The sequence below is a fragment of the Trichosurus vulpecula genome, chromosome 6 (assembly GCF_011100635.1).
Source record: "Trichosurus vulpecula isolate mTriVul1 chromosome 6, mTriVul1.pri, whole genome shotgun sequence".
NCBI lineage: Eukaryota > Metazoa > Chordata > Mammalia > Diprotodontia > Phalangeridae > Trichosurus > Trichosurus vulpecula.
In genome coordinates, this window is record NC_050578.1 from 111,209,177 (window position 1) to 111,234,802 (window position 25,626).

The window sequence follows — 25,626 nt, forward strand, 5'->3', positions numbered from 1 at the left end:
TTTACCTTGTGGGTTCAAGCTTCTTGCTTTGACAGTTGATGAGCAAGAGGTAGTCTTGGGGATCATCCTGAATGGGAAGAGGCTCCAGGTGTGATGGTAAGTTGATTAGCTGATAGGGAGGAGGTAGAGTGCCAGAGGTTGGATCCATCTGCATAGAGGGCGGTGATGTATTTACAGCTAAAGGGAAGTCAGCTGAGGGCTGCAAAGAGCCAGGTGGTTTCACAGGATCTGGAAAGCAAAACAAAAATGTCAAGTGGAAATCTCTCTTGTCCCATTTCAACGAATTTTTACTCAGCATTATAGATTTAGGTGGTCCAGGTCCTCAAGGTTTACATTGTCCACCTTCTTCATTAGACTACTGAGGAAAATGAGGCCCAAGAGGTGAATACATACACACAGTGGCTTAGCCAGGATTTGAATCCAAATTCTCAGATGATAAATACGATCAAATCAACAAGTATTTATTAAGCACCTGCTAAATATGTACATTATAAATAAATGTATTTTTTAAATAAATTTTTCTAAAGAAATTAAATTTATTATTATAATTTATTATAAATTTATTATCACAATAATTTTAAAATAAATTATAAGTTTGATATTTTAATAATAATTAACAAGATATTATATACTACATTTAAATAAATTAAATAAATGTATGACTGAACTAAAATTGCAATTATAAATAGTCAAAACAATAAACAAGCATTTATTAAGTAGCTATCATGTGCCAGAACTGTGGTAGGATTTGGGGATACAAGTACAGAGAATGAAACAATCCCTACTTACAGGGAGTTGAATTTTAATGGGGAGGGCCAACAAATATATATAAAAATATATACAGCAAAAATATAAAGTATACACAAAGTACATTAAGTGCAAAGTAGTTTAAGACGGAGTACTAGTTGCTGTTTGTCCTTTGTTTTTGAAGGGGACCAATGACATCACAGGTGATGTCTTGACTTGCTCCTGAAGTGGATTTAAGTGAGGCAGAGTTGCACGAAGTCATCAGCCTCACTGTCTCTTCCAGAGTCATCAAAGTCCAGTGTCAGGACAAAAGTCAAGATGGCTGGTGATGGCCTGGAATGTAACGGATGACCTTGGCATCTCTGATGTCTGACCAAGCTCTAAGTGCTCCACAATACCTGGTTCAGCTGCTTTCATGGCCATTCTACTGGGAAGTTTTTACATGCTTGGGATAGACATTCCCCTAAATCACTAATGGGTTTGAGGCCCATTAGTTACCTTCAGCCTGTTGGCTGAGATGCTTTTACTGGGGTGTGGCCACTGCACACGCTACAGTTTCTTGGAGTCACAGGGGAGAGCTGGGTGAAAGGTTAATATCAAAGGTAGATGACCAGCCCTGAAGAGGGCTGGGCAGCCTCACACCAAGGCACTAGTCCTCCCTGAACACCTCATATATCTCCATAGTAGTAGTTGTGGGGGGTGAGGAAAGGCTTTATGCAGAAGGTGGTACCTGAGCTTCATCGTAAAGGAAGTGAGGAAATCTATGAGATGGAGGTAAGGGTCTTGGGGGGTTGACATTGCAAAGAATCCAAGATGGAAGATGGAGTACCAAGTGGGGGGAGCAAAGAGAAGGGAAGGCTGGTTGAATCACAGCGTACAGAAGGGGAAATGATGTATGAGGCTATACTTTTTCTTTGAACTCCGTAATTTTCCCACTACCCTATGTGAAAACCTTTAGGAAGATGAAAAAGACCATTTCATCTTAACTGATTATTGTTTAACACAATTTATATAGAAGAGAATTAAGTCTTTCTTCACTGAAGCAGGGATGTAACAAGGATTCTCCATTCTACGCGATTCGAAAAGGCCCTGTTTATACTGAAGCAAGTCCCTGCCTCTCTGGGCCATAATTTCCTATAAAACAAGGGGGTCTTTTCTAGGTCTAAGTCACATGAACTCGTAATAAATAAATAATCACAGGATGTGGAAAAGGCAATTCTCAATAGAAGAAACACAAACTGTCCTGATAAAAAGAAATACGAGAAGACACCCCCACTCCATTCCACCCCTCTGCAGAAGTGAGAGGCCTACATTTTTGGACGTTTTCAATGTATTGATCAATGGTGCTTATTTTTCCTCTTTTTTGGGTGGTGGCAATGGTCTTAAAAATACAATTTGTTATAATGAGATGGCTCTCTGGGAGGGGGAAAGAGAGGGATACTAAGTGAAACTGGTTATGTAAAATCAATACATCACTAAAATATTTTTAAAAGAATGAAAAAAAGAAATATGTTGTCAACAACGATGTAAAAAAGCTCTAAGACACTAAAAATAAGAGAATCACAAATCCAAACAACTCTGAGATTCCATCTCCCACTTATCAGAAAGGCAAAAATGACAAAAAAGGGAAATGACAATTGTTGGACAGACTTTGGAAGGACAGGCATACTAATGCATTGCTAGGGGAATTAACTGCTCTGGAATGCAATGTGGAGCTATGCTCCCAAAAGTCACTAAACTGGGCATTACACTTTTGATTATGGCCTACATATCCCAAAGAGATGAAAGACAGAGTGAAAGGATTCATATGTGCAAAAATATTTATAGAAACACTTTTTGTGGTAATGAAGACCTGGAAACAAAGTGAGTGTTAATCTATTGGGGAATGACTGAACAAATTATGGTATATGGACGTAATGCAATGTTACTGTGCATTAAACATGATGAAAGGGGTGGTTTAACACAAATCTGGGAGGTCTCATGTAGACTGATACAGAAGGAAGTGAGAAGAACCCGGAGAACAATTTAAACAGTGATAACCCCTGTAAAGGAGAACAATCGTGAAAGACTCAAAAACTAGGATCAATGCAATGACCAGTTGTAACTTCCACTCGTGCACTGAAAGGTGATGTCTAGAGGGGCTTTCTAAGATATTTCTTTTCAGGTGTGGTTTTTCATGGATTTTTTTTGAGTGAACCTATTTACCTGTGACAAAGGAAGGCCTTTTTTTTGATGAAGGGGGAGGATTAAAAAAGAAAAAGCAATTAGTGAATAATTAAAAATACACAGAAGAGAGCAGAAGGAAATTGAGAAGGGGACACACAACAAGGGTACTACCAAATTAAATTTGAACCACACAAGAAATTCACCAGCTGCACATAGTTGACAGAGAGAGAGTGGCGGTCTTCTTTTGTTTGTTTTATAAGGACATGTTCATGCTTGTTGATATTTGTCAAGTTCATAATAATTGAAACGGAAAAAAATCTTATGAGCATGCTTTGCTCTATGTAGCATAATAGTCCAGCTTCTTTCTAGCAAGATAAGTAAAGTCAAACTCCTAGGAAGGACCATTCTTTAATTAAATCCTCCATCCTCATAGTTTAAAATAGTGCTACAGTACAGCTTGCAGCTGAAAGCACTTGGCCCTGGGAGTATCTTGTTACACATTTTCTCTCTTTTATCTGATATTTCAGCATTTTTTCTCAGAAGTCACAGGAAATTTTTTTTTCCTAAGGCTAGGAACAGCAAAAACAAAACACATTTCACCTATTTCACCACATGAAAGTGCCCTACAAATGAGTCACATTTGTTACACAATCTATGGCATCTGTATGACCACAGTGTCATTAGACCAAAGGCCTAGCACTGGAAAGGACATTAAAGGTCATCTAGCTCGATCCCTTTATTTTACAGATGCTACTGTCAGCTCTGTTTTCTCTGTGTAGAAGACAGACTGGTTACAGGTGCAGGTACCTCAGTACTGCTTGTTAACACTTTAGCTAGCAATTCTCTCTCCTGTGTGGAAAGTTACCAATAGCAAAACTTTTATATTTTGCAGGATTAGTAACTTAGCACCTCTAAAAAACCTTTTTGCTGATGCCTCACTCTGCCATGGATGTGACCCTGGGTTCTGGAGGACTATGCCAAGGCAGCACAAGTCCTGGCAGGTTTTACCAGGCTGGCAAGGTGGTAAGTATGGGTCAGGCTAGAGACTAGGTATCTGCTGCCTTGAGGACTAGCCTGCCTAAGCAAAGAGAGGCTCATAAGAAGAAGATTGGCCACCAGGTTATGAATTTAAGTTAGTGCATAAAACCTTTCAGGTTCCTACCAGCTTTAAAATCTATGACCCTGTGTCCATCTATGAACATTGGTTCTGCCACGATGACTAAGCTGCCCTCTCACCCTGGATCATCGATCTTCCTGCCATGCCTGACCCCATGTTTCATTGGTGAGTTCCTTCTGAAGCCTTCATTTTGGGGGTGGATCCAGGTCCACTATGCTTCATTCAAGATTTTGATTTTCTTGGACTTCACCACCATGAAAAGGGTATTATGAAAAGCTGCCTGGTCCCCTTCTGGGACCCTTCTCTCCATGTCCCTTTTATACGCTGTCTTCTCTCATTAGAATCTAAGCTCCTTGAGGGCAAGAACTCTTTCTTTTTGCTTGTGTATGTATCCCTAATGTTTAATATTAGCACAGTGCCTGGCATAAAGTAAGCGCTTGTTAATGCTTGCTGCCTGACTACTCATTGGTACTCTCTCTTAATGTGTCCAATGAACAATTGTGCAAACTGTTAGAGGAAATGAGACACAACCATAGTGACGATAAAGAGATAGATAGAAGATAAAGAGAGAAAAGCTAAATGGAAGGATGACTCCCAAGTTCCTGGGGAGAGATGAATTTAATAAGAGTTGGTAATAGTGGTTTTATTTGGCTCCCAAAGGCAAAGTGAAGTGCATTTCATGAGGTACTGTAATGCCCACAGTAAACAAAAATCAAATAGGAGTCAAGATCATGACAGTTTACTGCCCCTCCCCCCATCAGTTGCATCAGGTGAAGCAGAGAAATTCAAGGAAGAACTTAATAAGAGTATACATACTAAGTCAGCATACAGGTATGTTGCTGATATATGTGTGTGTATACATACACGCATATATGAATGGAATTTTCACACTGGGTCCCTACACTAATTAAAGAACAGGTCTTGCCCAAAAACCAAAAAATCTCCCCCTCCAATTTTCGTCAATGTTGGTGGCAGAATCAGCACATTTATACCCTACAAAAGAAATTCTTAACTTGGGAGCTGTGCACTTAAAAAAAAACTACCTGGTAACTATATTTCAATGTAACTGGTTTCCTCTGTAATCCTATAATTTTAATTAAACATTATTCTGAGAACGGACCTATAGGCTTCTCCAGACTACCAAAAGGAACATGATACCCCAAATGGTTAAAAATCCCTGTTCTTCAACCTCGGGATTTTGATTGAGAAGAAATCTTGGTGGTCACCCTATATCAAGTCCCTTATTTATTTTAAAGAGAAAGAAACTGAGGTTCAGAGAAGATCAGCAACCTGCCAAGGTCACAAAGCCAGTTAATAGAGTTCCCTTTCAGCTACAACATACAAAGGACCTTGGGAAGATGAGGTCAGAAAAGAGCAGATAGACTAGACCAAAAGGTATCTGTGGTGGAGACACGATGCCCTTAAAAGGCACTTAGGTGATTACTCTGGAGATGTCTATCTCAAAGTGGGTAAAATTCCAAAAGAATGTAAAAGATTGCAGATAATACTGGATAATGCTTTTACCAAAAACAGCAAACTAAGAAGACATCCATAACTACTGATTAATGTACCTGTTTTCTCATCTCATATAAAATTTTTAAGATAATAGTCTATGCACATATCAAAGCTGTCCAAGATGAAAACATGAAAAGGGGACATATGATATTCCTGTAGAAAATCATATCTTTAGAGGCATACAACTGAATGAGAGGTATAGAGAATACAACAGCCTTCTAGGTCTATTGCTTGCTGATTTAAAAAAAAAGTACTTAAATTTTTTTTATTTATTTCATTAAATTTTTTTCAATTACAGATTTAAAATTTTTTAATAATTTTTTAAAAAAATTTACATGCCAAATTCTCTCCTTTCTTCCCACTCCTCCCCCACCCCTTTACAAGGCAAGCAATATTATATTGATTATATATGTGAAGTCATACAAAACATTTCCATATTAATCATGTTGCAAAAGAAAACACACACACACACACACAGGGGCAGCTAGCTAGCACATTGAGTAGAGCACCAGCCCTGGAGTCAGGAAGACCTGAGTTCAAATCCAGCCTCCGACACTAGACACACTTACTAGCTGTGTGACCTTGGACAAGTCACTTAACCCCAAGAGCCCTGCCTTCCCCCCTGAAAAAAAAACCACACACACATACACACAAATAAGAAAAACAAAGGGAGTAAGAAAAGTATGCTTCAATTTGCACTCAGGGTTCATTAGTTCTCTTTCTGGAAGCAGATAGCATTTTTTTTTTATCATGAGTCCTTTGGAATTTTCTTGGATCATTGTCTTAATGTGAGTAGCCAAGTCAAAAAGATACCTTAAAAAAGTAAATTCAGTAAAACAAAACACAGCCTTGAAAGCTTACTTCAAACAAGGTGTCTCCTAATGATGGGGTGCTCAAGCCCCAGCCCTAAGATTATGTCTCTGGAAGGCTCCCAATTTCTCACCTACCACCCCCAAACCTCATCACTATAAATAAATTTAAAAAATTAAGGCCAAGACACATATAGCTATGGAGAAAACTGTTTAAAAATGCACCAAGTACTGATATCAGACAAAATATAACAGGGTGATAATGTTTACCTTAAACGTTTATCAGGGCCTGAGAAGATGTCTTGTATAGAATCTAAACAAAAGGATTCCCTATTGATGCTCACAAATGTCATCGTGGTAATTATGTAAACTTCTAGGATACCACAAAATCTCCTCAGTGAAATACACTGTAAAGGGAGAGTGATGGTATAGCTACCCATGCTACAAAACCAAAGTAACATGCATAGACAACAAAGTAACCAAGAATTAAATATGGCGAGACTGGGCTGGTTAATATTTGGGAAACTGTAATGCTGTCTATCATTCCAACCTGTCCATTGTTATAAAACCCATCATATTCTCTCAATGATACCAGATGACTGGAATTCATGGAACGCCATAATTAAGGATAATCAAAATTACAAGTAACCCAAAGGACACAGGAAAGATTCATGGAGAGTGGAAATGGTTCTGGAGGCCTATCACCAACAATCATTTGAATGTAACAAGTGTTGCAAATGACATTACTCAAAGTGAACGACTGTAAAAAGAGTTAGGTTTATCATGAAGCAGAATGAGAAAAAAAAATTCAATAACCCAAGTGGTACAATAGCCATCCAAGAAATTACAAGAACCAGAGGAAGGCTTGTGAATAGGGACTGGAAATGCACGGCACAGAGTAGGCACTTAATAAGTAACTGTTGGTTTACTGATTGATTCTGGCAGGTTGGAAGAATTTATGGAAAGACCTTGATATGGATAGGCTAAAAAGGCTTGGAGGAGCTGCAACTGCCATTTGATTGGACATAGGAGAGACACATTCACGCCTGGATTCTATGCTTATTTGCAGTGGAACAAGCAAGTCATTCCTCTTTTTCAGGCCTCAAGTTTCCTCATTTGTAACAGTTAGCAACACCTGCACAGCTCATGGAACAGGACTGTTGTGAGAAAGATACTTTGTAAGCCTTTAAGTGGTAAAGAAATGTGAGTTGATAAAGCATGGGTCGAGACCCTAAGCAAGTCGCTTAATCCTGACTGCCTCAAAAACAAGAAAAAGAAAAAAAATGTAAGTTGTTACTAAAAAGGGGTTATCCACAAGGATGAAATCACAGATCCACAAAAATATGGAAGCAACTTGCTAATGTTCATGCCCTTCTGGCCTTCTGGGTAGGCAGTAAACGTGCTCTTGCTCTCTCTCACTCTCTCACATTCTTCTGATAGTGACCAAATAAATGCACATGGACAAAGTCCAATTTTCATACCATTACACATCCTTAATACTGAAAGAAAACCCATTTATACTATAAATATCTGCCTTCAATAAGATTAATTTCCTTTTTACAATCAGCTGCTTCTTCCTTTCAAGGGTCAACTTTGCAAACCTTGACAGAATAATTTATCTTAATTAATGCAATAAATCCTTTATTGAGTTCTAGTTTGGTCCCACATTTTCTAGTTAGAGAGAGGTCATCTAATTCAATGCTTTTCCCACCCTTGTTTCACAGATAAAGGAAATAAAGCCCAGAAAGGTTAACTGCCTTAACGGTGTTCTCACAGGTGGCAAGAACTAGGATCCAATTTAAGCCTAGGCCCTCAGATTACAAACTCAGTATTCTTTCCACTGCTGACTCAATTTCCTGAGGTCACAGTTCTGTACTAACTATGGCACTGTTCCAAAAAGCCCCCGACAACAACATCTTAAAAATAAAAGGGAGACTGAAAATCCACAGTTCTTCTAAAAGTCTTGATATGGAATAAATCTTTCTCTCCTTTACAATAACACGAACCAATCTAAAAAGCTACAGCAAAGCCACAAGAATTTTTCAATTAAAGATTCACCCAGCTGATGTCTGGAGATGAGAGCCTTTAGTACTTGGCACATGGACTGTTCATTCTCCGAGCAAATGGACCATTAAGAGAATTCTCCTCCTGATGCCACTAAAGTCCTCAACCAAAGAGAACTCCAATAGGAGGCTTTTTGTTGCTGCTGTTGTTTTTGCTGGGATTAATTCAGGCAGAAGAAATATCAAGTCTGTATTTTTTCAGAATCATCCATCCTTTCAAGCTCCTCAAACAGATTAATCCATTCTTTTCCCTATCATAATCTTCCTCCCTAGCTTCCATATGGAAGACAACAAGGTGAGAGAAAGGAGGGAAAGAGAATGAGCGTTTGTATAGACAGCCCTCCCTACGTGCCAGGCACTGAGCTAAGCGCTTAATAAATATTGTCTCATTTGATCCTCACAGCAACCCTGCAAGGTAGGCGCTGTTATCATCCCCATTTTACAGTTGAGAAAACTGAGGCAAGCAGAGGTCAAGTGACTTGATCAGTCACACGGCCAGTAAGTGTTGAAGTGATATTTGAACTCTGGTCTTCCTGATTTCAGACCTGGTGTTGTAACCACTGTGCTACCTCTAACAACTCACATACACAAGGTTTTAGGATTTACAGAGACCTTTCCTCACAACAACCTAATGAGGAAGGATAACTAGTATTAATTTCACACCCCTTCCCTCTTCTTGGTTTTTTTTTTTGGTGGGTGGGGTGGGGGGCAAGGCAATCAGGGTTAAGTGACTTGTCCAGGGTCATACAGCTAGTAAGTGTCAAGTATCTGAGGCTGGATTTGAACTCAGGTCCTCCTGACTCCAGGGCCAGTGCTCTATCCATTGCACCACATAGCTGCTGCTGCCCCTCCCTCATCTCCCCCTTTTAAGTTCCCTTCCTTCTTTTGTCAGGATCTGTAATTTTACTGGTGTACAGAACTCTGAAACTCCCCTCCAATGATGCGGACTGAAAGCTCATCTGTAACTCAGAGACTCTGAAAGCTTCCCAGGGCACTGAGACCCCTCCCCCCTCCCAGGGTCATGCAGCTCATATATGTCGGAAGGACCTAGTCTAAGCCCAACGCTGTTCCTCTTCTCAATTCAATTGAACAACCATTTATTAAGCTTCTGACACTGTACTAAATGCTGAGGACACAAAGAAGAAAGAGAAAGACAGGCTCTGCCCTCAAGGAGCTTATGATCTAATAGGCGAAGGCAACACACTCGTTCCACTAGGCCACCGCTTCCTCTCATTTTACTTATGAGAAAATGGATGTAATCTGCTCAGAACACACAGTTAGTGTCAGAGCCAGGACCTAAGCCAGATCATGACTCCTAGACGAATGCTCTTTCAGTATACCATGCTGTCTGTAATAAATTAAGAGACCAAACTATACATACATACATGCACATACATGTATATATGTATGTATATTATATATAACAGAATCACAGACCCACAAATACCCACATATATACATGCACATACACACATGTATGTATGTATGTATGTATGGTCTGGCCTCTAAATTATTTTATATGTATCAATGTTGTATGTAATATACAATCATAGATCCATAACACCCACACAAACACACACATATGTATGTGTGTGTATGTATGTGTGTATGTATAGTTTGGTCTCTAAATTATTTTATATGTATATGTATGGATGTTATATATAATATACAATTGTATATTATATATACAATTGTATATGTAACACCCACATATATATATATATACATACTCACACATATGTATGCATGTGTGTATATATATATAGTTTGACATCTAAACTATTTTATATGTATATGTATGTGTGTATATAGAGGGTATCCATAAAGCCCATGTGCAATTTGCAATTAGTTGTAACTTTAAATTGCACATGGACTTTATGGACACATATAACATAATCACAGATTCATAAAAATAGTACCCACATATATATGTATATATGTATATATATATGTATGTATATATATACACACACACTCATACACATGTATGCATATGTATAGTTTGATCTCTAAATAATTTCATATATGTGTGTATATATTATATATCACACACAATTACAGATCCACAAAAATAATGCATACATATGCACACATATGTATGCATATATATATGTGTGTGTGTGTGTGTGTGTTTGATCTCTAAATCATATGATGTGCATATATGTGTATTGTATATCTCCTTGACAGGAAAACCATTAAACCTCTCTAGCTAAGCAAAGTCAATATTCTAGGGTCCAGAGAACACTGCATGGGGAACCCAGTTCCAGAGACGCTTCACTCCCCATCACAATCTGGGAAAAATCATTATACCTTTCAGCCATAAAATTCAAGTCTCTTCTGGATCTACTGTCTAATGGTTTAACTCAGGACACTGAAGGGTTTAATTCTTTTTAAGTGATGAGATTCTGGTTATTCTAGGTCACATTTATACCAAGATATACAGCTGAAAAGGAGACACTCAGACGGCAGAAAAATCAGTATGGGGTTTAACATACTGTATAGGCTCAGTCTGTAGTAATCCTTCCTTAGATGAAAAAAAAAACAAACCATCATCACACTAAAAAGCATAGCTATCAAAAACCAAAACAAATTCACAGCACCTAGACTTGCCTGAAAAGATTTCACCGAAGCCCTCCCATCATCCCAGGTAAAATCATTTGTTCAGAATGTTCATTTGTTCAGAATGCTCATTTCTCTCAAGACATCACAGAATTTCAGAGTTGAAAGGGCCATCTAGAACCACCTTTGCTTAAAAAAGAATCTCCTTTACAATATGCCCAACAAGTTCTCAGCTAACCTTTGTTTGGATACCTTCGATGACAGGTAACCCACTACCCCCAGAAGCAGCACATTGTACTTCTGGATAGCTCTTTTGGAAGGGACTCAAGTTCTTGAAGACAATTATCATGTCTCTCCTAGGTCTTTTCTTCTCCAGGCCAAATATCTCTAGTCCTTTCAACTCATGCTCACATAAATTAATTTAAGATCATATTAGTTGCCGTGGCTGCCATATTATACTGTTGACTCACACTGAACTTGGTGTGGACTATTTGTTAGTCAAACAAGAAACATAATCTCAGCTAAAAGATACATGCATGGGGAAAAATATACAAACAATCTTGGGTATAAATAGAAGAATAAATCATTCCCCTGAAAGGTCAATAATTATTTTCAGGAGATGAAGCTTGTAATTCACTTTCTCTTGCATTGGCATATCTAAAAAAATAGCGATGGTTCCCACCAATACATTTCTAACCAGTTTTGCTGAACCAAATATGCCTACCCTGTCACTTATTACCTATGTGACCTTGGATAAATCATTTTATCTCTCTCGGCCAATTTCTTCATCTTTGGGTATTGGTTCCTACTTATTAGATTGTGCTTTACATTTTGCACTTTTGTCCGAGCTTGTCTTTTTCATTAGCCAGCGATTTATTCTGACGTCCACAAACTCACCCCATGATTTGAGATGCTATTACAGTAAGAATTTTTAACTGCGGAAGTGAGGTTAAAAGTGATGGACCATGTCCCTACATTTGGTCATTACTGTAAACTGAAGCTTGTAAAGCAGATGCCACTTTGGGAGAGTCCTTCCCTAAGTAGAAGAAATATTTGTATTAATCATGTTTTATTGTAATCCTTTTTGCTTGCATGTCAATAGTTTTCTTTGACATACAGCTACTAATATCTTAATTTGCCTGCTAAAAAAATCAACAGGGTTTTTATTTCTTTGTAACTTTTACAAGAAACTGAATGGGCTTTGCTCTTGCCCAAACCCTCTGTCCCCCACTTGAAGATAATAGTAGCTTCTTCCAAGGTCATTCATTCTCAGGATAATTATTAATACCAAGATCTCTTCCCAAGCCAATTTTGAGAACCTGCCAATCTCAGTCTTCTCTTCAGATAACAGCAACATGTATGTGAGGCTATTAAAATAGATCTTGAATGTCAGCTAAGGCCAGGTTGTTCAAAAGATGAATCATGAGTTCAGAAAAGATTATCTATGGGTTTAGCCACAAGTAACTTGGCCAATTAGTGCTTCTAAATCTTCCAGGCTGATTGAAAAACAAGACTCTGTTGATAAGCTACATTATACCTTTGACAAGGCATATGATCTGCTTCCTCTTCAGTAAGATGAGGGGTCTGGGTGAGAAGATTTCTAAGCCCCCTTCTATATTGAATGAATGATTCTATGACTGTGTAATATCTCACTTCCCAGCAATTCTGCCTCTAAACTCATGCCCCCATGGCTTGAGGCATAGGTACTGGGAGAAGGAGAAAGATAAAGAAGGGTAGTAATGTGAGGAGGTGGGGCTGGCAGACCTTGGAACCCTGTTAATGAGGAAAGCACTGGAGTTACTCAGTTAGTGGCTAAGAGGGTCTTCTGTTCTATTCTCTTCAAGGTCTGCCACTATAAACTGTGCCTTCTGCACCCAGGTAGGGTGAGAATGGAAGACATGGTAAAGGAAAGACTGGGATGGTCCCAGTTAGTAGCTGGCAAAGAGTGAAAGGAAAGAAGGTAAGGAGAGAGCTCTTATGTAGCAAGGGGAGAAGGGCATTTCCCATGTTAACTTGTGGGTTCTGGCTTAATGCTAATGAGCAGCATTGATGCCAGTACCTGACATTCTTATACCATTGTATAATCATAAAGCACTCTATATCCATGTACTTACTTGATACACATAAGTTTATTTAAGGGGATTTAATGCACCAGAATTAACAGGTGACTCAGCACAAATCTGATCTAAGGCAAGTATTTACCTAGCTCTCCAAGGAAGGCTTAAGAATAAAAAAATATTCATGTCACTGGAAACCAAAGCAAAAAGAGAATGGGGATAATGGAAAGGTGAATGCATCCTAGGGATCGGTGAGTAACATGCTGGATGTGATGGAACACATTCCTTAAGCACTAGAGTATATCAGCTTAAATTCCTAGGACCTCAGAGGGCATCTGGTTCAATCTCTTTCATTTTATAGATGAGGCAACTGAGGTCCAGGGAATTTAAGTGACTTACCCAAGGTCATACAGATAGTAAAAAGAGTTGACATTTGAACTTGGGTCCTCTGACTCCAGAGCCAAGGCTCATTTGGCTATTCCATGCTGCCTCTTTTAAAAATAACCTCCAATTTAAAATACTATCAATTCTCCTTTTAGAATCAGATTCATTGTAATGCATAAAAGTTTTGTTCTACTAACGAATTGCTGGTGGAGTTGTGAACTGGTCTCACTATTCTGGAGAGCAACCCGGAACTATGCTCACAGGGCTATAAAACTGTGCATACTCTTTGATCAAGCAATACCACTATTAGGTCTATAAACCAAAGAGATCATAAAAAAGGGAAAAGGACCTACATGCACAAAAATATTTATAACAGCTCTTTTTGTGGCAGCAAAGAATTAGAAACTAGGGGATGCCAATCAATTGGGGAATGGCTGAATAAGCTGGAGTATTTAAATGTAATGGAATACTACTGCTCTATAAGAAATGATGAGCAGGCAGATTTCAGAAAAATCTGTAAAGACTTAACACGAACTGATGCTGAGTGAAGTGAGCAGAACCAGGAGAACACTGTACACAGTAACAGCAACACTGTGAGATGATCAACTGTGACAGACAGCTCTTCTCAGCAATGCAATGATCCAAGGGACTCATGATGGTAAATGCTGACCACATCCAGAGAAAGAACAATGGAATCTGAATGAAGATCAAAGCATACTGTTTTCTCTTCTTTTTCCCTTTCTCACGATTTTTCCCTTTTGTTTTGATTCTTCTTTTACAATATGACTAATGTGGAAATATATTTAATATGATTATACATGTATAACCTGTATCAGATTGCTTGATGTCTTGGGGAGAGAGGAGGGAAGGAAGTGAGGGAGGAAAAAATGGAGCTCAAAATCTTACAAAGATGAATGCTGAAAACTATCTTTACATGTAATTAGAAAAAAATAAAATACTATTAAAAAAAAGAAAAATGAGAAAAAAGTCCAACAAAACTAACCAATACATAAAAAAGGATGCTGTGACAAATAGTATTACATACTATGCAATGTTTTATATATAGTAGAGATATTACTTGAACTTAAGCATGTTCCTTTATTAAAATGCAAATATCTCATAGAGAAATGTAAATAATGAGCATCAAACATTATCAGTCATTTAAAAAAAAGTTCTGTTCCAACTTATTCTTTACATAGAAATATTTTGCCCCTTCCCCCACCCCACCCCTATCTAAATGTAAGAGCCATACAGCAAATTAATTCAGTAGGGGCAGATGTGCAGAGAGAAAGGAAGAAAACATCACACAGCAGAACAATCCCTATCTGCTATGGCTTCATTTATTCACACAATGGGAAACTCTTCTCACCTTCTAATTCCCCTGCCAACAAATAGTAAACATCATTTTTGCCCCCTCTGTCTGCATGAGATGTTGCTATTTTGTGAACAAGAGCTGGGGTGCAAAAAAATGGAAGAAAATTCTTTCATCTTATCTTTCAGTATTATTGATGCCTTTTGTTCATTCATAAGTTATTTCCAGGTGATAATAAAAATAACTACCATTCCTAAAGAACCTTAAGGTCTGCAAAAGTGCTTTACAAATACTACCTCCTTTTATATTTACAACAACCCTGGGAAAATAGATGCTGTTACTCCCATTTTACAGATGAAGAAATAGACAAGTTAAATGATTTGCCCAGGGTCTCACAGCGAGCATCTGAGTCACATCTGAACTGGTATCTTCCTACATCTTCCATGAAGGTGCATCTAACAGATATTCTCCTCCTTAAACAGTGCTTTTCCTTGTGACAAAGGAAAACAGCTCACCCAGAAACCTGAGAGTGTATGCAACATTCCGCACCTACAGCCACGAGAAGGAGGAGGAGGAGGAGGAGGGGAAGGAAGAGGGAGGGAGGAGGAGGAGGTTGCCATGTTTCTTCATTTCTTCTCTGAGGCCAAGGTTCAATAATTTAATTTTAGAGACAAGGCAACAGAGGCATAAGAATAAGAGGCAGAATTCATTTGACATGCACTGAATTGCACCTACTGGGGGCTGGGGGCTGTGTTAGGAAATAAGGCCAAGAAAAAAAAACCAAATGCCAATTGAGCCTTTAAAAAGCTTACATAGAAAATTAAATATAAATATGTAAAAAGTATATTCTGAGGGAGGACACTAAAAACTGGAGTATCACAAGAGGCCTCCTGTAGGAGCTTCGAGCCCTAGTCTTTGAACTTCAAGTGGGATGGTATCCCCACTATACTATCTCCTATTTTTTATGATCTGTTCACAATGTAGACTATCAAAGGGAACAAAACAAAACCATTTTCCATGATGTTTACTTTAAATGGGAAAGGATAGCTATGAAAAGAAATCACCAACTTCCAAAATTAACGATGTCCCAAAAGAGTTATTTCAAAATAATGTAATACTAAAAAACAGGATAAAGGGATTGATTACCTTCCAACTAAATCCTCTCTGAATTTTTGCACTCGACTGCTTGTTCATAAAACAGTAGCACCTTATACGTACAGAGTGGAGTAAAGTTTTAAGAAGCTTCCCATGCTTCGGCTCACAGAATGCACCCTTGGCCCATTTTTTGGTTTCAGAGCTGACGTGTGTAAATCTGCATTGCTTTATTTCACATATCTGAGTAGAAGAACAGCCCTAGATGGGACAAAACCTCTGTTCAAAGTTAAACAACAGGCTTGAAGGGAAAAATCCTGCTTCAGCCTCCAGGGTCATGAGATCGGGCTGGCCCGCGCACATTCTGGAAGTGGTGCTCAGGGTTGGTCTAAGCCTGGCCAGCTCACTGCTGCTTTGGATCAATGCTGGCATCGAATTTCTGAGAACTAAATGCTCAGCTTGGATGTGCTTGGGTGTGCTGAAAAACTGTTCTCACTCTCCTATCGGAAGGCAAAGGGAATGTAATCGACACCCATTAAAGGCACTGTAGGCTGCTGGGGCAAAATTGTAATTGAAATTTACTTAAGAAGTGGATAATGACTAATAGAGAAAATCTCATGAGTTTTTCTTCTGATGGAATAGATTACTAAGTGAAGAGTCACACAGACAATAGGAATATCTCCCTCCTCTCCATCATCTTACTATTTATTCAGTTTTATTAGCTTGAAACCAATTATACTTGGTATGCCCTTTAAGTCTGCCTGGGCTGGAGTGTGTGTGAGAACTGTCTAAAATAAATGATACTAAGTTGGTATAGTTTAAAAAAAAAGCATAAAAATCCTGGCTTTCCCTGCAGTGATGATGAAAGTGGCCAATCTGGACAGCAGTCTGCCACTACTTCCCGTAAACTCTTATACCAAGTATTCAGACACGATCAACTAAACTACTTTACAGCTAACCCTGTTCCTGTTCAAGATGATGGAAACATGCCTGACATCCCCAGCCACCCTCAGGACTCTATGGATCCTTCGCTCAAGTGGCTGGAGAATCTATGAATTCTCCATTTCTCCCCATCCCCCATAAATGTCCTTGCCTCAAAAAATTAAATTAAATTAAAAAACAGGTGTCCTACATCTTTATCACTAACACACCCAACCTGTTTTTAATAGTAATGATTATAGCTAGCATTTATATAGCACTTTAAGGTTTGTGAAGAGCTTTACAAAAATTATCCCAAATATTATTCTGGAACCCTGGAAGGCATCTCCATTTTGCAGATAAGGAAACTGAAGCTGACAGAGGTGGGAGTGATTTGCCCAGGGCTACACAGCCAGCAAGCTGTTAAGTACCTGACGCTGCATATGAATTCATATGTTCCTAATAAATCCAGGTTCAGTGTGCTCTTCAGTGTGAGTCACCTAAACTGAGTAATGTAGCTTCTGTTTTGGGAAAACTGAGGGTGAGAGTGAGTGTGTGCGAGCAGCTCAATCAGACATTTGCACCAAGAAGGCCAGTTTGGCTGAACAAAGAGTATTTACAGGAGAGTAATGTATAATGAGGTTGCGAAGGGCTTTAAATGCAACAAGGGGAGTGTGAGTTTGTTTCTAAAAGTACAAGGGACTCTCTGGAGCTGGAAAGCAGGAGAGTGTCCTGGTCAGACCTATGCTCCAGGAACCATTTTGTTATCTGTGTAAAGGATGGATCGGACAGGGAAGAGACCTGAAGCAGTCATTTCTTAACTGTGAAGACCAACTTTAAAAGAAAAAAAAAAGAAGAGTACTATTTAAAACTGGTGAACAAAAAAGCAGTAAACGGAGTCTAAACACAAAGCATTTACAGATGCATTTGCAAAGGAGCAAATCCAGAGAAACCCAAAGGTTCTTCAACTGCTTCCATCCCATTCCAGGGACCCCTGCTTTAATGCAATCTAATTAAAGCTTTCAAGTGGAAAATTTCTCTTTTTCCTCTTGCTAGTAAATGCTTTTGTCGAGAAGTGAAAAACACTCCACAGAGTTTCAAGAGCAGGAAACCCTGAAGTGATTGTTTGACAGAAATATATTTAACAGAAGGATGAACAGAGAGACCAATACTACAATATCCGAGAGGGAGTGAGGAGTTTGGCACCAAGACTCTGAGAGATCCTTGCTGGGCCAGCTGTCCTGGAGCTGCCACTAGAAAGAAATGAGATCTAGCCCTAAATCTGTTTACACTGAAGGATGGGAAGCTGCATAATCAATCAATCAAGAATTTATTAAACAAGCACCTACTATGAACAAGATAATCTAGGTGGTTCTGCAGAAAGAAAAACGAGAACAAAACAATCCTCATCCTTAAGGAGATGAACCTACCGAAGGGAAGAAGCACAACATGTGCATGCTGCACAGATAATGTGTGCAAATAAATGCTGAGCAAACTGAGGAAAGAGGCAGCACGGCTTTGTGGTTAGAGTGGTGGCCCTGGAGCCAGGAGACCTGAGTCAGGTCCTACTACTGACACTTACTGTAGGTGTGGAGAGAGAAGGAGGGAGAGAAAGAGAAGGGGAGAGAGAAAGAGAAGGGGGGAGAGATAGAGGGACAGAGAGAGGAAGGGGGGAAAAGAGACAGAGAAGGACAGAGAAAAAAAGGAGAGACAGAGACAAGACAGGAAGGGAGAGAGATGAGGGAGAGGAAAAAAAGAGAGAAGAGAGAGCAAAGACAGAGAGGGAGACACACAAAGAGAGAAACAGAGAGAGAGAGAAGAAGAAAAAGAAGAAGCGTGACCAAGAAACACAGAGAGTAGGCACCTGAATACTCCATTAATAAATCAGCATAATAATAGTAATACTGCCTATTTCATGGGGTTTCTAGGAAGATAAAATAAACAGTGTGGTACAGTAGAGAGAACCCTGATTTGAAGACAGAGACCCTGGCTTCAAATCCTCTTTCTGTTACTCACTACCTATGTGTTAATAACGTTCTCGACCCTCAGTCTTCTCAGCTGTAAAATGAAACTCGCTAAGACTTCTCCAAGCTCACCTTTAGGTCTTGACTGTATATTTTGTAACCATGAAGCACCTATGAATGAAAACTGTTATTTTATTAAAAGAACATCTTGGATAGGATTTACCTGTGTAATATTGAATTTACACAAGAATTTTGCCAGAGCTCATTCACTGTATGAGGAAGTTCACCTGGAATTAATTTAGTGACTCTGACGATGTCAATGTCATATAAATTTGTGGGTCCTACTACTAACTCTCCCACCCCCTTATCCCCAATGGCTTAGAACCTCAGCCTCAGATGATTAGGGAGCTTTGAGTCTTGAGAATGGAATTGGTAGCCAAGATTCTGCTTCCAGTCCTGAATGAGACAGCTCCACCCTCGGCTTTTGCCATAGCACAGTCCTACGGCAAAAGGTACAAGGGAAAGTGTTATCATCAGACCGAAGAGGCATTCCTCACACTAGAGGTGGGACTCTCTTGAGGTTGTCTACTGGGACCAATTTTCCTGGGGCTGTTCTCCAGAGAAACCTTAGGAATAAAAAGACTCAGGTTCAAAGCAGATAATACATGACCTACAAGCAGGTAGGTAGTAGAGTCAACAGAGCTCTGGACTCGAAAGTCAGGAAGATCTGAGTTCAAACCCTGCTTCAGACACTCACTAACTAGATGACTATGGACAAGTTATTTAACCTCTCAACTTCAGGACCTCAATCTGTAAAATGGGATAATAATAACACCTACCTCACAGGGTGTTTGTGAAGGTCACGTGAAATAACATATATAAAGCATTTCGCAAAACTTTAAAGTGCTATGTAAATGAGCCATTATTATAAGCTATTATGATTATTATCTCAAAGAATTATTATGAGAAAAACAATCTGTAAACTCTAAAGCCTTTGCAGCAAGCTAGGTGGCTCAGTGGATAGAGTGACAGGCCTGGAGTCGGGAAGATTCATCTTCATGAGTTCAAATCTGGCCTCAGATACTTACTAGCTGTGAGACCCTAGGCAAGTCACTTAGCCCTGTTCATCTCAGTTTTGTCATCTGTAAAATAAGCTGGAGAAGGCAATGGCGAACCATTCCACTATCTTTGATAAGAAAACCCCAAATGGGGTCATGAAGAGTAGAACACGACTGAAATGACTGAAGAACAACAAAAATCACTAACCCTATGATTCTCTCTAGAGCGGCTAGCACCAGGATATCAACAGGGCCCTGGGTCACATAAGTATTGGATAGTTCTAAGATACCCTTGGTCTAGGCTTCCCTTGCTCAAAGAATTCTGCTCACACAATAGTGAATCAATTTGGCAACTTGTGACCTTAATGATTCAGAAACAATCCATCTGTAGTCTTCCCAGAAAACACACACACACACACACACGCTGTGTGTGTGTGTGCTCACGTCCCCTTTACTTTCAATGCTACTAAATATAAGATTTCTTAGAAACTTTACATAATCTCAAGTGACTGTAATTGACAAACAGAGAACACCAGCCAACTTTCCAGGCATTCAGTAATATGGGAAAATAGCAGGGTCATGATATTCTAAGTCTGGAACCAAGATACAGGTCAAATTCACCACCATCTCCCAGCCCCTTTCCTTTTGTTTTAAAGACAAAATTAGTTATTCTCAAAGGGAATACGATTAGTTATTTTCTTAGACCTTGGGATCACAGCTCAATCCATGCTTTGTCCGTCCCTCTCCTCTCCCCCTACAAATTCTCACACAAACTCTCTAGCATCAGACTACAGGAACTTAAATCATCTTAGGAGATTTTCTAAGCTAATGGTTGGGGACATTTTCAGCACTCCCCCAAAAGAGAGAGCACTCTCTTGGGGCTGCGGGTACAGCCCCACATAGACAAAAAAGTACTTAGCATTGACTTCAGCTCTTCTGAAGCAACCAGATGACAAGCAGATGGCCCACCATGGAAAGGAGAAAAAAATGTTGATGTAGGCATGCTTAAACAGTCTGAATGAGATTATAAAGCACATAAATGACTCTACCATATAGAATGTAACATCACTTAATCCAGGGGGTTTTAATCTGTGAACTTGCTTTTTAAAAATGTTTTATCACACTATTTATGTATAATTGGTTCTCTTTGTAATCCTATGTATTTTATTTTATGCATTTAAAAACATTATTCTGAGAAGTATACTATTCAGTAGAAGACCTCACAAGGTTGTCCTGGGGTGGGGATGAGGGGTGGGGAAGTCCATGACACAAAAAAAGAGGCTAAGCACTCCCTGGGTTAAAAAACAAAACAAAACATCTTGCAGTCAGTGAGGAAATACAGACTGCAGATGGTTTTAAAACCAGAATTGTCATTTGGCTACTATGTATCCAAATCCCATAAAAGCATACTATAACTATATATCTTTTAGTTAAAAACCATCAAATGGTGAAGGATATTTCATATTTAGCTGTTACATTCCAGAAAATCCAGGTCTATGAATATAATAAAATGTTATCATTGTAGACTAATTCGCAAAAGTCATAACTTACTAAAAAACACAAATTAAAAAACATCGAAAGAAAGGGAATTTTACTCTTTTCAAGGGCAGTATGCATGCTGGGCTAGCCAAGGACTGGTAAATTGTGTTCCTTCAGGATTGCTTTTTAATGAAGAGATAAGATAGGGGAGATGTAGGAAACTCCCAGGATGAGAAAACTCTCTGGTAATTAAGAGGGTTAGTACCTTCTCTGCAATGCGTTATCAGAAAGAGCTGTCCAGAGAACAGAGTTTAAATGACATGCCTAGAGTCATACACCCAGTATTCTTCATAGTCAGAACATGAACCCAAGTCTGAGGCCAGATCTAGCTGGACATGGAGTAGCAGATTTGAAAAGGGCCTATCGATGGCAACATAATCAATAGCTCTTAAAGTGCTCAAAAACAATTTCTCATCTTATTAAGTAAAAAAAAAAAGATTCCTTTTATAACCTTGTTTTTTATTATTATTAATTTCCTTTGCAATATTCTCCCCCCCCCACTTTTTTAGAGCAAAAAATAAACCAACTCATCCTTGGTCCCAAAATTGACAAATTCAAAATGAACAGAGCCAAGAAACATGTCATATATCTTCCTATTTTGTGCCTCACCTGATAATAATCAGGGGGTTGAAAAAGCTGCCTGTTAATTTATATTCCAAGGATTCGATGTGATTCTGATATATGCAAAGGAGACAGCTTTGTCAGAGGACAGCCAGACCTTAAAGGTATTTTGTTCTACCAAGTCTAATGCTTTTTTTTAATAGTGAACAATACTATTTATACATACATGTATACACAAACACACACACACACCCCCTATGCTTTCCCAACCATTTCACTCCCCCACTCCCCTATCTAACTCTCCCTAATGCACTCAGTCTTCCCCCATAGGAAAGGAACACCTAGAGGGCAGGGATTCTGGGTCAGTAGGTTGGTCTTGATAATGCACTCATTGCATCAACCCCAAAACACTATAGTGCCACATAAATGAGATCCATAACTACGAAAATATAAATATTATGCCTCACAAGGGAAGGCCCCCCTGGTGCATGGAAACAGCTCTGAATTTGGAGTCTGGGGTTAGAATACTGTTTTGCTACCTGGGTGACCTTGGGCAAGTTATTTGAGCTCAGCTGTGAAAGGAGAGAGGTTGCACTAGAATTCTGAAGTCTCCTCTAGCTCTAAAAGTCTGATTCTATGTGGTTGTAACAGTCCCTTGGAGGGTTGAGGTATCTCTGATACTGGGCTCCAAGGACCGTAATCCTGGAACCATTCTGACTTCTCCTTTCCTTCCTATACTCAAATGCTAAACAAGTTGTTCCTATTATTTTGTGGTTTCTCTGATTTGCCCCCTTCTTTGCTACTCCCAAAGTCATTCTCTTGGCCTAAGCCCTGATCCCTTCACACCTGGAGTTTATTTAAGAGTTTCCTGGCTGGTTTCCCTCTTTCCAGTCTCTCCTCTATTCCAGTTCAACCCACATAAGGCTGGCAGACAAACTTCCAGAAGTACTTTGTCTGTTCCTCTCTTTTGCCCTCCTCTCTCTCCCTTCTATACCAAAATTATTTGTTGCCACGTTTTCTCCTAATTAATAAGTTCATTGAGAGTGGGTCTCATCTATGTTAATACTCTCAGAGTCTAGTTTTTGTGGAAGGGGATGTTACTCTTGTGTGTGATTAACAATAACCATTTTGACTGTGATGTGCTAATGAGACCCTAACCCACCTCAAATAATCCAGGTATGCAACATGAAGCTATTTCTGCTCTTTTTGAAATAATCTTTGTGACCATCAAACCTGACAGGTTCCAGAAACAATGCTTCCCAATATGGGAACCTATAACTCATTGGTTATTTTTCTGCTGCAAGACTGGTTGAATATCTGATCTGCTGGTGGGTGAGATTCTCCCTGGGCTCTCTGGGAACTCAGGCTGAGAAATTCTCCTTTCACAGAGTAGTAGGCTCTCAATAAATGTTTGCTGAATTGCATCAAATCTTTACCAATCTACTTAAGAACAATAAGAGAGTGATCGAATCTCAACTCCTTATTTCAGCTTCTTAAACAACTCATCTTCTCACCTTTATCGTTCCCCAACATGACACCTCTACTCTAGCCACATCAAATTTCTTACAAGTTACTTTTTTGCTCACTTTTGCCTGGAAGCCTTTGCTAATGCTACTCTTTTTTACCTAGAATGCTGTCCTCTCCATTGATCAACTTCTTTCTAAACCCTTCTCAAAACTCAGTTCTCCCTAGAAGTCTTTCCTGACTATGGTCCAATCAATTCGATGCCATTAATACAGTGAATTCCCACAGGATCAATGTATAATATGGGGTATTTAGACCTGTGATTTCACTGGAGTGGGGAATGCTCTACATTGAAAATTCCCCTACTGATATGGACCAGTAACAAATAGTGAGAGAGAGAGAGAGAGAGAGAGAGAGAGAGAGAGAGAGAGAGAGAGAGAGAGAGAGAGAGAGAGAGAGACTTGCCCATGGTGACTAAGCTAGTATGTGTCAGAAGGCAAAGATTTGAACCCAAGTCCTCCTGCCTCTCTCTATCTACCATACCAGGTGACCTCTCTTTCTTAGACTGCTTTGTAATAGTTTATTTGTTTCCCATGATTATATTTGGTCCCATCAAGCAGATCTGAACATTTTTTGTGTTAATTCTTTTCTATTCCTTCCAAAGCAGTTAGTGTTATACACACACAATTAACAAATTAAAAATGAAGAAAGCCAAGATACGTAGCATGTATCTTCCTATTTTATGCTTCACTTGATATTAGTAATCAGAGGGTTGAACAAGTTATCTGTTATTACATTTTTCAAGGATTCATGTATGATTTTCACATGTGCACAGTGAGGTGGGAGGAGGCTGTGTTCTATTAAATGCTACTGAATGAATATTTTTTCTTCTATCTTCAGGTCAACAGCTTTTCTACTGATCTGCATTTTTTTTTAGCTGCTTATATCAAAAAAGAATTCCTCTGAGCTTTTGAAGCCTAGAAACTTATCTATCTCTATAACCACAAATCACAGATATAGGGCTAGGAGAGAACTCAGAGGGCATTTAGTTCAACCTTCACATTTTACAGACGAGGAAAATGAGATGAAAGGAATTCAAAAGATTTGTCCAAGTTCACTTAGTCAGTCAGTAAACATCTACTAAATGCCTACTCAAAACTTCCATATCTTCATGAGTTCAAATCTGGCCTTAGCAATTTGCTAGCTGTGTGGCCCTGGGCAAATCACTTAATCCCTGTTTGCCTCAGTTTCCTCATCTGTAATATGAGCTGGAGATAGCAACGGCAAACAACTTCATTATCTTTACCAAGAAAACCCCAAATGGGGTCATGATGAATCAGAAGCAACCAAACAGCAATAAAAGTGCCTACCATATCAAGTGCTGTGTTAAGTACTAGGGATACAAAAAGTGGTAAGGCAAGCCCCCTGCCCTCAAGGAGTTCACAATCTAATGCAATTAGATTCCCAAGGTAACCCACGTAGTAAGCATCTGAAGCCAATGTTCCTTCCAAAGTACCATGATGCCTCATATAAGGAGCTAATTTTGACCCTGCCTCTGCCCCACTGAGAGATAGCCTGGCTTAGTGAACAGGCTCACCCTTCTAGCCTCTACTAAGACAATATAGATGAGTTATGTATTTGCACAACTGTGTGGTTTCCCTACATAGATTAAATCACAGGCCAGGCCCAAAATATTTCCCTCATTAAAGAGGCAGGTACCTTTCTTATTAGTTATGGAAGGGAAACAAAAAGTATACCATCTATTTAAGCCAAGAAATCACTTTGTGACAATTGTACAAAACACAGCAAGGAAAGATGCCCCAATATCTTAGTTTTAGTTCAATTCACGAAACTTGGCACTTACCTTCCTCTGTAGGGTTAAACCCACAGATGTCACAAATGCAACGAACCCACTTATTCATTTCCTCCTCACTGTCTGCTACCAAGTAGAAGATGCGATCGATCGTGTTGATATCAAAAATGTAGCTGTTTTCAAACTCCTTTTTGTTAAATGTCAATCCAGCATCCACTTGTTGACACAAATTTAAGTCAATAATGCGGATGGGCTTTTTGGCGTGATCATTTTTGTAGTATTCCAACACGTCCGGATCTCCTGTTAGACGGCCGCTTCGGAGCACAAACCACCTCCTCTTCCATGCCTGTGGAAGAAAGCAAAACATTCATTTAATATGCAGGAACTACGAATGATTTTAAAAAGAAGACATGTAAAAATAAGACACGCAGCAAAACAAAAATAGTGACCCTTTTCCTATAAAATACTTGCCATTATGAAAGGCAAAG

General features: G+C 39.1%; 1 protein-coding gene across 4 annotated transcripts in view; it reads right to left on the reverse strand.

Annotated features, from left to right (window-relative positions):
* Positions 1 to 25,626, reverse strand: part of GAB1 (GRB2 associated binding protein 1) — a 185,757-nt gene that overhangs the window by 39,226 nt on the left and 120,905 nt on the right. For all 4 annotated transcript variants that reach the window (XM_036763021.1, XM_036763022.1, XM_036763024.1 and 1 more), the window contains exons 2-3: positions 25,190 to 25,484; positions 6 to 228 (exon numbers count right to left, since the gene is read on the reverse strand). In XM_036763021.1, coding sequence (XP_036618916.1) covers positions 6 to 228; positions 25,190 to 25,484 — 518 coding nt within the window. The remainder of the gene's footprint in view (positions 1 to 5; positions 229 to 25,189; positions 25,485 to 25,626) is intronic.